Source organism: Amblyraja radiata, chromosome 20 (genome assembly GCF_010909765.2).
Source record: "Amblyraja radiata isolate CabotCenter1 chromosome 20, sAmbRad1.1.pri, whole genome shotgun sequence".
Lineage (NCBI taxonomy): Eukaryota > Metazoa > Chordata > Chondrichthyes > Rajiformes > Rajidae > Amblyraja > Amblyraja radiata.
Genome location: NC_045975.1, coordinates 18,044,912 through 18,057,804, shown reverse-complemented (window position 1 = coordinate 18,057,804; position 12,893 = coordinate 18,044,912). Strand labels below are relative to the sequence as shown.

Sequence of the window (12,893 nt, the reverse complement as noted above, 5' to 3'; positions counted from 1 at the left end):
GCCGCCCCCCCCCCCCCCACAAAGGCGCCAAAATCGCGCACACGACCAGTGGCAGAACTGCAGCGCCGCTGAAGGTAAGTATTGTAACATACCTAGGTTATCAGACTTTTAATTATGAAACTTGAGAAAATACGTGAGCATGTAAGAAATCCTTTAAAATATGAAAAGCACCTGTTCAACTAAGCAAATTTGTTTCACCCAAACAATTGTGTTTCTCATTTACACCCAGTCATCTATATTCTTTAGGTGAATGTAGGATTATTTTAAAATTTTGAATGTGCCAGAGTAAATAACTTCCAGTGAATCCTCTACAAATAACTTCCAATGGATCCTCTACATTTTTGAAATGCAGATGGGAAAACTCCAGTTTTTGCTTCTAGGATTGAGTATGTTTCTCATCATTTGTCTCTTCAGTTTTTAGGTCATAAACCAAAAAATCAGCAGTTTGATTCTTGGCAGCTATTTGACACTGGCTTTATCTAAGTTAAACTTCCTCAGTCAATCATTAAATATCCCTCAATGAGGAATTAAATGCATTTATCTGAATTGTGGACATCAATTGTGGCTATTACATTTTTCTGTATTAATGCGAGCAAGTTGAGTAATAAGGAGATGCAAGGAACTGCAGATGCTGGTTTACTAAACAAGCAAAAGTGGTGAAGTAACTCAGTGGGTCAAACAGAACCTTTCCCCCCTCCCACTTACCCCCTTCCCCCTACCACCACAATCAATCTGAAGAAGGGTCCTGACCCAAAACGTCACGTATCTGTATTCTCCCTGATCCGCTGAGTTACACCAACATTTTCATGTGGAGTAATAACATGGCGAAATATAAATTAAAACGTTCCCCTTCTTTGGAATGATTTGGTATGCAATTTTATTTGCCAAATTTTCTCTTTTCACCAAAAGCCTTTGAGCTTTGTTGGGGTTTTTTACTACAGTGCCTTTTGGAGTTTAATGTTCACGAGTTATACTACTTGACAGGGAAGTGTTTGCAGCAAGTCTTAAACCTCCATTCAATGGCCATTGCTGAAGGATTGGGCGGCACAGTGGCGTAGTAGCAGAGTTGCTGCCTTACAGCGATAGAGACCTGGGTTCGATCCAGACGATACAGACAGCACGGAGTTGTACGTTCTCCCTGGAACTGCGTGGGTTTTCTCCGGGTGCCCGGTTTCCTCCTGTATTCCAAAGGCATACAGCGTTGTAGGTTAATTGGCTTCTGTAACTTGTAAATTGTCCTTAGTGTGTAGGATAGTGCTAGTGTACAGGGCTCGAAATTAACGGTTGCCCGGGTGCCTAATATCCCGGGCAACCTAAAAGCCATGTCATTTTGCCCGGCTTGGCAAGCACCCGGGACACCTGCTGTTCAACTCTGAGCGGACTCCCCTCTCTATCTCTCTCTCTCTCTCTCTCTCTCTCTCTCTCTGTCACTCTCCGCCCGCCATCCGTGTCCGGGTCTCCTCTCTCCGCTCTCCGGGTGATCCTCATCTGCCGGCACGGCCGCCCGCCCTGCACATGCGCACTGCCACGGCAACTGGTCGGGCCGGGCATTTTCTCCCTCCCTTTGCATTGTGGGAGATCTGGCCGCCATAGCTGTCCGGTCACCGCCTCGCCGTGACCGCTGAAACCCAATGCAGAATCACTCCCTGGAGCTGGAGTAACTCTTGCTTCTTGGTTTCCTGGTCCTCCAAAAATATTCAAAATGGAATTTAAACTGGAGGTGGTGAAGGGTCCATCACCAAACTCCAAACTCCGAACAATAACAGCCTATTGCACTTTATCTGTTTATTTATTGTGTATATATATATATATGGTCTATGGTACATAGACACACTGAACTTTTATCTCCTGTTCTGTATTCTGTTTACATATTCTGTTGTGCTGCAGCAAGCAAGAATGTCATTGTCCTATCTGGGACACATGACAATAAAACTCTCTTGACTCGTGACTTGGACTTAAGCAAAAAAGGGTTCTTGGGGGGGAAAAAGAGCTACATTAAATTTAGTTGCATCTGGTTGGGTAACTATGTTCGGGTGAAGACTCTTCCATGCTTTAATTGTGCGGGGGAACTCCATGGAGCAGCCAGCATCTCTGGATAGAAGAAATTGGGTGACGTTTTGGGTAGAGACCCTTCTTTAGACTCCCTCTGATTTTAGTGTTTTTAGTTTAATTTAAAGATACAGGCTCTTCGGCCCACCAAGTCCACGCCGACCACCGATCACCCGTACACTAGTTCTACCCCCACACATTAGCGACGTAAGTCAAGAGTGTTTTATTCTCTCACGTCCCAGTCGGAACAATGAAATCCTTACTTGCAGCAGCACAACAGAATATGTAAACATCTATAAACAATGTTATAAACGAGAAAACAAAACAGTGTATATTTATATATGAATATATAACTATATAAATGTGTGTGTGCGTATAATATATAATATATAATAATATACACACACCTACACACACACAATTTCCCTCCTGGGATTAATAAAGTTCTATCGTATAGTATCGTGTGTGTGCAGATGCTGGTTTAAACTGAAGTTAGGCACAAAAAGCTTGAGTAAACAGGTCAGACAGAATCTCTGAACAAAAGGAAAATATTACGTTTTGGGTTGGGTCTGAAAAAGGTTCCTGCACACCTTTGGAATGTGAAAGGAAACAAGAGGACCTGGAGAAACCCCATGTGATCAAAGGGAAAAGGAGCAAACGCCATACATACAGCACCCATATTCAGGATCAATTCTGGGTATCTAGCACTTTTAGGCAGCAACTTTATGGCCAATGTACTGCCCTATAGTCTTGAACTGAATTACAACATACAGCAGCTGAAAAGGGGGACATAGCGTCACTTAGAGATTTAAGACTGAAAATGTATAGTTTCTTTTTTTTTAGTAACCAAAGTTATCAACGTATAATTTTTTGTGTGTTGGAAAACAAAATATAGTGGCACAGCTGGTAGACTTACTGCCTCACACGTCAGAGATCTGTGTTCGATCCTGTCCTCGGGCACTGTCTGTGTTGAATTTGCACATTCTCCCACATCCCAAAGACGCATTGGCTTTGTAGGGAGCGGGTGAGGATAGCGGGATAAAAGAACTTGTTTAAATGGGTGGTAGACAAAAAAGCTGGAGAAAATCAGGGGGTGTGGCAGCATCTATGGAGCGAAGGAATAGGCGACATTTCGGGTCGAGACCCTTCTTCAGACTGTTGTCGGGGGGGGCGGGAAAAAGAAAGGAAGAGGCGGAGACAGTAGGCTGTGGGAGAGCTGAGAATGGGAGGGGAAGGAAGGAGAAAGCAAGGACTACCTGAAATTGGAAAAGCCAATGTTCATACCGCTGGAGTGTAAACTACCCAAGCGAAATATGAGGTGCTGTTCCTCCAATTTGCGGTGGGCCTCACTGGCCATGGTGGAGGCCCAGGACAGAAAGGTCGGATTGGGAGGGGGAGTTGAAGTGCTGAGCCACCAGGAGATCAGGTTGGTTATTGCGAACCAAGTGGTCCCCCCTCCCCCACGACAGTGAGCCACATGAGTGGCAAGGGTGGGGGACAGATTTGTGAAATTTGATCAATGTATATAGACTGTATTGAACAATTTGTATAGCCTTCGAAAATGTCGGATGAATTTTTTGCACGGTTCATGTATTGTATATATTTATTACCTGAATAAAGTCTATTTTTAAATATTTAAAAAAAAATTGCAGACTGAATGGAGGTGTTGTGCGAAGCGATCGCCAAGCCTGCGCTTGGTCTCACCGAGGTTGATCATACGCTGTACGCTGAATACTCCAACCACATTTTTGTTTGAAAGTGTAAAGAAAAAATAGAAATTGCATTCATTGCAACGTGTAAAAAGAGTTGAGATACTGTATTATAATTTTGCTGCATGTCATTGTGGTATATATCATATCTTGATTGGTGAATATGTTTAGTTTGTGACTTTATTTGAAGCAGAAATAATATGTGAATGCTTCATTGAGCATAATTCCGACTGGTAACTACGCACTTCGTCCGCGCACATTATCGTACGTGTCATGCAAGCCGTCTTAAATAACCACCTAAACTGTCATTTGGCAACCTAAAATGCTGCCTAGGTTGCCCGGCTGGAAACAGAGAAAAAAAGTTAAGTAAGAGCCCTGGTGTATGAGGCAATCACTGATCAGTGCGGACTCAGTAGGCCTGTTACCATGCCGTTTCTCTAAAGACTAAGGATTCACTGATAATGGTCAACACCAAAACCCTTGGTTGATATGTCGTACTGAGCAGACTAATTGATGTGCTGGTACTGCCTGACTGCAGTAAACTAGCACATCAGATTTTCCTGACATCATGTAATCACACTGAGATAGCCAGAAAACTCATGCATTTCTGCTCAAAGAAACATGTAATCGTGGATCATCACCTGTTCTGCAATGTTTTTGAAGGTTTTTCTTGTAGCATTTAAATGAAATAGTTTCATCATGGTAGTTTCGCCAGGAAATGCGGGAGAATATGGCTACAGCAAGCAGAAGAGTAGGCTTTTCTTTAAGGGATGCTGATTGAAAATGTTAAACTTGTGACATCTGTGAAGAGTAAATTCAGTGAACAACCATTAGGTGTATTCCTAGTCACTACATTTTATTTGTAAATAAATAGTTGATATGCACAGTTATGCAATGGGCCAGACAGTGTCACGTGGCCGAAAAATAAAATAATGACATTTAACTTTTTAGAGGAGCAAGCATGCCATACCGGCAGCATGCATATCTTCACAAAAAAGCATCGGTCATAAAGTTGTTTGTAAACTAAAATATTGATTGTATTTCAAATGTCTGTAAACTTGACATTTACATTTTGTAAAATTGATACTGAAAAAATAAATAAAATATATCTTGTAAGCCTGATAATTTAAGACATCACTCCATTTATCAGTTGTCCATTCAATCTCATCTCAAGTGTTTCATAGTTGTCGTTTATTGTGTATTTCTTTTGAAATCTTTGAGTGCTCCACCAATTTACTCCCATTCACAACAGTGTAATTATGAAGTAAATTCACTGTTAATGAGTACCTTACAAAAGATTTCACACTTGTAGAAACATTTTAAAAAAGCGTGCACTTTCTGGCAATATGAAAATATGAGTTGCGTGGAGTGAACTGGCAATTTTGTTGGATCAAAATGTTTTGTTTTAGCCGCATTTGGAATGTGGCAGCTTTGGTGTGTTAGCATTCAGCTGTACGTTGTGCTTCTCTGTTGTAATTTGATGCTCATCCTGTGCGATATAAAGACTGGAATGTGGGAGTAGTGTCTGCATAGAGGTGGACCTGGCAGAGGTCATCAGTAACCATATTGCTTTGGTTATTTAATCACAAATATGACCAGATTTATTTACATTAAGTTTCAATATTTATTGAACATGTTTATCCAAGTATAATCAAAGCCTACCACATTAGTTTTCCAGAATTTTAGATGTAACATAGTATTTGATTTTATTATGACTGATGTATTATGACTGATACTTGAATTATAGCCAAAGTAACAGTGCTGAGAGTCATTAGGATTAAAGAGCAATCCTATTATATTTTGATAGTTCTCGAATATGTCAATTTCCAGTTGCTTCAAATTATTTCCCCTTTTGTATTAATCTAATTGGTTGATTTGATTCACAATGTAACCTATGTGAGATTATCCAAGGAGACATTGGAAATATTCTTTGCAGTTTGACGTATGTCAGAACATTTTTCTCACGCTGAGATATTGAGAGAATTTGCAGAGAAAAGAGCAGAATTGTGGACTGAGGGGAAAGAATCCTCTTGCACAATTTAATTGTTCAACACATCAACGTTCATTGGAAATATGAATCCTCATTCCTCTATGGCAATGAAACGTGCCTGGCGAGATGTGCTGATTATTGAATGCAATGGGAAAAGGCCAGCTTAATGTTCACTTAGCTTTTGTAATATATTGCTCTAAATGTTTTATTTTTTTGCTGCAGAAGGTAAATCTCAGCAGCAGAAGAATGATGCCTATAACAGGTTTGGAAATTTGATTACAAATTTTGTGTTATAAACATCAGATAATAAAAATAAAGACTGGTTATACATATCTCAAAATTTCCTAATTTTACAATGTATTCATGCGTCATAGGATATTCATTGACCTCCCCAGGATAAAAGATTTGATTTGGTATAGACAGGTACATTTTTGCTTGTCTATGGTGACCAGATGTAAATTGCCTCCTTTTCTGGAACAACTTGGAGCAACTGGGGTTGTTCCTCAAAAATTCAGTTCAAATATTCAGTGCTTAGCTATTTGTAGTTGATAAAAAACATATCTATGGCTTTCCAGTCATTGCTTAGGGACTCTTCATTTTGTACATTGCTATACTGTGCATATAATTTTAGAATGCACGGTTAACTTGTATTATTGTGACTGATGCGCAATCTTGATTTATATTTCAATGTAGTCAAGTCTATGATGCTAGTCATTGGAAGTACATTCATTGGAGGGGGGGAGGGGGGATTGAATTTGAAGTGAAATTTAATTTAATCCTTGGAAACAAAGGCTCACTAAATGTCAAAACATTTAAATTAATTCAAAGGCTTCCACATTGATAATTGATTTCTGAAACTTTAAATGTGTTCATCCCTTTGGCTTTGAAACAAAAATTAAATTTCACTTTTAAGTTGTAAATTGTCCAATAATACTCAAACTGAATACTTATTCCTTAACTCTGATACACTGCCGATTTAAATTCAGAATCTACTTTTGTGACATAATTAACTCTCTTTGCTGCTTGGAATAGTCAACTACTGCCTCATTGTCTCAGCAGCACTAATAGTTTATCTTTGCACAAAAGTATTATGCTGGCAAGATATTTGACAGCTAGCCTCAAGCTACAAGATTTCAGTTTCTGCGTATTTTTGTTACCCAAATCTCTTTTTTTAATAACTTGGTATTCCAATTTAATAACTAAAAAGATATCTGCACACCAAGTTTACTGATATCAATACATTTTGACAATATATTTTCCAAAAGACCTGTCAAGCAGAATGGGTAGTTTTCCTTTGGAAATAGTAATCTGTATGCAGCCAATGCTTGGTACTAAAAAGTCAAACCTGTGACTTGGGTCTTTGTTTCAATTCTCCCAAGCCGCATATTTATGCAGCAAGGCAAAACTGCTTCATGCCAACTATTGCTTCCTTGGTATTCACTGTAACCAGATTTTGGCAGGTAGGCACAAACTCTGTCATTTTTATATATCTATTTGTCAACATTTTAGTACTTGGATAACCTCCTTTGTACCATATATATGTACCATATGTAGGACTCAAGAAAATGAGCAGTTTGGAGTGTAAGATATCATTGGCAGAATGTTGTAACCTGTTCCCCAATGCCCTCATTTCATGATCTACTTTCAGTGTCTGAAGAATGTCTCAGCTGCCAGCCTAGCTTGCTTACTTTGGACCTCGATGGATTTCTTCAGTGCAACAGAATGAGTGCAAAAGCTGCAATGTTTGTTGTCTAGAGAAGTGTAATGAGTAATAACACTTGTTTCATTGTTCATAGTTATTTAGCGCTCTTTCTGGTGTTAAAAATGTTGACTTTTGTATTCATAATTAAATTTGATTATGGGCATTTTTGTACTGAGTTGCATGAGTTGATATATACATTGAAATAAGACATTTAGAGAGAGCAGTTGAACCATCATATTAAACCATCATAATGTGAAAATTTAAACAAACAGAATGAAAACAATAGAAATATTCAAAAGGCATTATTTGTGGGGAAATGGTTTCATATCGATGATCGTGTTCTTAGTTTTCTTTTTGCTTGACCTGAATAATTTGTTTCCTGTTATTTCAGATTTCATTCATTTTTGTATTGGTTTTAACTACAGAACTTTATTGAAAATTTTCAGCTTTTCTATAAAGCTGTAATATTTGAATGTTATGTCTATCTTTGCCCAATATGTTTGGTAGCTTGTGCATTTGAAGCATTCATATAGCATATTTGTAACTTGTATCTAGTGCCAGGGTACATTTCTGTTTATTTGAAAATCTATACTCCATATAGCTTCAGCTGGATTTGATTTTACACTTTGTATTGAATGAAATACGTGCATTAATGAATCTCAAAGAACATTTGATGTTTATCAGATCTAAGCTTTAATGATCCAATCGTTTTTCTGGCAAGGTCTTAGAACAGTAGATGCGAAGAAACTTAGAATGCAGTAATGACTGTTTCTTCCTATGCATATCTATTTAACCACTGCTTTGTTGCTGGTAAGAATGTTTCACAAAACAAGTACTTGTGTATGTAATAAGAGCCTTTGCTTGAGGTAGCAAATTGTTGCATTATGTCTCATATGAGCATTGGAATATATATCTAGAATAGGAATTGATCATTTATCTCAATTACTCTATCAAAAAAAAAAAGCTTCCCAAAGAAACATATGTAAGAAACGGTGTGTACAATAACATTGATCCTTTAATTTTTGATCATAGTTTTATGTTTGAAAACAACTGATAGATGGGTTGAAGTGTATTGGCTTAGATTACTGCAGTGTGGGAGTTAACATTTTTCTAAACTTTCTTTTGCTGCTTTCATAATGGGTGAGTTGTATACCACTCAGAAGATTTGTTTCCTTTCTTTATATTTATTGGATGGTAAATTATATTTACTTTTGGTCTTATTTTGTAGGCCGGGGAGGACTGATGAGGCCCAGAGGTATGAATAAGAAGATTGTAACTGCAACCCAGATGACTGCTCAGGAAGTGATTTAAACTGGACCCTCCTCGCCCCATGCCTGATGGAAGGGCTTCTTTATACAACTGTGAAATGTTCCAAACAGCAAACAAAAATAAATATTACAGCAACTCCTGGATTATATGTACCCTCTGAAACCTGACTTGCTAAGCCCAACTAGTCCCTGGCCGTGGAATCGGATGCCTCCTTTGTGGCAGTGATTGCACAATGTGATTTAAATTAAAAAAAGCCCAAAAATAAACTGATGTAACAGACAAAAAATAAAAGTTTATACAAAAATGGAGTCATGATTTTCAGTGCTTTTTCCTGTTTGGCCTTTTGAATCTCTTTTAAAGTAATGGTAATTTAATTTTCAAATTTTCCAACAAATATCTTTAACAGTATTCTACATGCATGCTCATTCTACAAGTGAACAAAACACTTGAAAGTAGAAATAAAAAACACTGCTCAGAGTAAAATGCTTACTGATAATATATATGGAGCAATTTTTATCAAAATTATACATTTTTACAATTACAATTCTTTGAATGGAGTTTGAATTATAATTTAAATATTTTTAATTAAGCTTTTCTTGATTAGGTGATGTATATTGTATCAAGAAAAGGCCTATTCAGATTCACAAATACTGAAAACAATGAGATTCTGTGATGCTTGATTACAAAAGGTGGGAGATAATTTGACATATTTGTAACACTATAACCATTAAATGCAAAAACCATTTAGATCATGCACAACTCCGTGAATCAGGTGTAGATTACAAACTAAACAGATCAGTAATTGAATAAAGGCTTTTTTGCTTTTTCAGAATTGAAAGCTACAATTCATTGATACCTCGAACAAAGTATGAGCTACTGAATTGTTAAATGCTCTGATAATCACAATATTTTGAAAAAAATATCTTTTTTATATCCATACTTATTTTTTTGGTCTGGATGTTGCTGTTGGTCCCATTGAATTGTTAAAAAATAATGAATAACTGATGCTTCAGCAGTTTACTCAGCCAGAGATGATTTGGCTGAGAATCTCTGCTGTTCGCAGCTTTTTTGCGTTGTCAACTTGAGATCCTTTTAACAGAGGTCTTCCTCCTGGGGTGGGGTGCATGGGGAGAATTAAATCATTGGTCTACTGTGAGTGGATGTTGATGTTGGAAGTATTTAATTGTCGTATGTGCCGATATCGGAACAATGAAATTCTAATTTGCAGCAGCATAACAGGCCTGTTAGCACAATGAACATAGACAATATAAAATGTTTAAAAACCCCCCCAATAAATTGATACCACAACACGTGCAGAAAACCACAAAGTCAAATCGCAACCAGCGTTGGTCCATAGAAGTTCATAGTTGAGGTTAGTGTTTGTGTAGTGTTCAAGAGCCTGATGGTCATAGGGAAGAAGCTTTTCTTAAGACTGGTCACTGTTTGCAGACTTCTATACCTTCTTCCCTTCTCCTTGAAGCTGCCTTTGACGTGTTATCTTTGTCATCATGTTATCTTTGTCATCAAAGCCTTGCTTCAGGAGTCTCCTCAAAATCAGATCTCACATATAGCCCAGCGAAGGTATTGTTAGATGATCATAGCTTGCATGTGTGCCCTTTAGGCTAATATTGGCTTATTTGCATTTATCTTTTATGTAACATCTAGAAACATTGACAATCTCCAGTGCTTTGTGATTCCTGTCGAAAAAGGAGCGGATCATGACTGAATGATTCAAGCATCCTCCATTTTAGACTCATTGCAGTAACACAACAGGTCTGGAGAATGTGGATAAATTACATTTTGGATCGGGATCCTTCAGACTGATTGTAGAAGGGGAGAGAAAGCTGGAAGAAAGGTGATAGATGAAAAGGATTTTTAATTGTCAGATGTTTTTTTGAAAACCAGCATTTACAGTTGTCTGCGTCTATACTTTGTTTTGGATATGTTATTAACCAGTTTCTTAAATTAATTTAAGATTAGCCATCCAGAGCTGCCAAGTAGTACGGATTTTCCGTATTTTGAAATACGATCAGAATACGGATGTACGGATTTGCTTTGTAAATTACGGATTTTTAAAAAGTCAGCCGACTTCCTGTTTCATCTTGCAGCTTAAAAAATGCAAGGATATAAAAAGTCATAGTGCACCTCTAAAAATTATAGCAGATTAAATCTATTAGTATTTTAAATTTCAAGATCTTGAAGCTTTGATCTGCATGTCCCGCTACAGGTTTAAACAGCGCTGTCAGTTTAACGTGTGGGAATGTAAACAAACAGCGCTATGGGTTCTAAAAATAGTGCTCCCAGCTGGAGTGCTATTGCCTTTACATATAGCACTATGGGCTTTACACATAGCTCTATGGGTCACAGACTGTTAGGGGAGGGAGAGAGGGAGTGGAAGGGAGGGAGGGAGATAAAAAAGGAAGGAGGGAGGGTGGGAGAGAAAGACAGAGGGTGGGAGGAGGGAGGGAGAGGGGCTTCCAAAATGGCTTCCACATCATCATCTGGTGCTAAAAGCAGGAAGCAGCCGTTCAAACAGTAGTACACAAAGAGATGGCAATGAGTGCACTGTCAAATAAGGTGCGTGGAAGACATGTCAATTGGTAGCAAAGTTATGCATTCTTGTACTCTTACATGGGTAAAACCGCACATAAAAAAATAACACCTTTTTCAGCAAAATGGCACTGTAAAATTACTGATTTCCTCAGCAAAATACTGATTTTCAGGTACTAGAATACTGAAATGCTCTGACAAGACTTGGCAGCTCTGGCCATGTGCATTTGTGGTGATGTTGAATTTCCTCAATAATTTTAATAAATGTCATTTTAATGTAAAATAGGACAATAATTGCCCGAAGCAGAGATTTGTCGATAATTACATTTAACGTATTCAATGTAAATGAGCTTGTCCCAATTGAGCATGTACTAATTTGTTTTTAAGAATCCAGTCATGGTCCATTTTACAAGTGATATCAATCAATCAACCTTTATTGTCATCTTGCAAGCAACAGTTGTACAGTGCAAAATGAAAAGACGTTTCCCAGGGAATAGCGGAGCATCGCACATGAAATTTAAAACATTTCACACATAATACTAAAAACAATCCAGTCTCTGATGGAACAGTATAAATAGTTAAAAGCAGGTAAAACACAACGTTAAAATACAATAAACCAATCATAAAATGTCCGGGACAGCTGATTTGAGTGGCCAGTGCCAGTTATTAAAGTGTCCGTGCCAGCCGCAGAATCAAGTGACTGTGAGTACAGAGTGACTGTTTAGCAGCCTCACAGCCTGTGGTAGGAAGCTGTTTAGCAGTCTTGTAGTCCGGGCTTTGATGCTTCGATATCTCTTGCCTGATGGCAGGAGATCCAGGTGTATGTGGAGGGGGTGCAGTTTGTCCTTAGCAATTCTCTGAGCTTTTTTCAGACAGCGGCTCTGGAACAGTTCTTGTACCGAGGGTAGGGAGACGCCAATGATCCTCTCTGCTCCCCTCACTACCCTCTGCAGAGCCTTCCTGTCCGAGCAGTTGCAGGTGGAGTACCACGTATTTATGCAGTACGTGAGTACAGACTCCACCGTACCCCTGTAGAAAGTCCTGAGGATGTTGGTGGGGAGTGAGGCCTGTTTTAGTTTCCTCAGGAAGTGCAGTCGCTGATGGGCCCGTTTGACGGTCCCAGTGGTGTTCCTGGACCAGGTGAGGCTGTCTGTAGTTTGCATACCGAGGAACTTTATGCTCTCCACTCTCTCCACTGTAGTGCCACTGATGTTGAGGGGTGTATGCTTTGGCTGCGCCCTCCTGAAGTCGACAACCATCTCCTTCGTTTTGTCGACATTTAATTCTAGATTATTTTTGCCGCACCAGTCCACTAGTTGTTTTACTTCCTCCCTGTACATTGATTCGTCATCTCCGCTGATGAGTCCCACCACTGTTGTGAACACTTCAGGCTCGATATGGGATTATGGATATATGGGATTCTTGATCCAAATTTATTAAACAAAAAAATCACTACCTCCTCTACAATCCACATGCTTAATTCTATGTACATTTAAGAGATGTTATACAGTTTAACTTGTTCCATCTCTAGTTGCCTAACAGCTATGAAGGTAGCACTCCTTTTCGATACTCACATTTGTTGTGTGGAGTACAAAATCTTCACACTTGGGGGGGGGGGGGGGGA

The 12,893-nt window shown here is 38.7% G+C and overlaps 1 protein-coding gene across 5 annotated transcripts in view; it reads left to right on the top strand.

Moving 5' to 3' along the window:
- caprin1 (cell cycle associated protein 1) overlaps positions 1-9,024 on the top strand; it is a 104,733-nt gene extending 95,709 nt beyond the window's left edge. For 4 of the 5 annotated variants that reach the window (XM_033038908.1, XM_033038904.1, XM_033038909.1 and 1 more), the window contains one exon: positions 8,679-9,024. In XM_033038908.1, the coding sequence (XP_032894799.1) occupies positions 8,679-8,761 (83 nt within the window). In that variant the 3' untranslated portion in view covers positions 8,762-9,024. Of the gene's footprint in view, positions 1-5,970; positions 6,011-8,678 lie in introns of all 5 variants that reach the window. The other variant, XM_033038906.1, reaches the window with a different exon arrangement.
- The last annotated feature ends 3,869 nt before the right edge of the window (positions 9,025-12,893 follow it).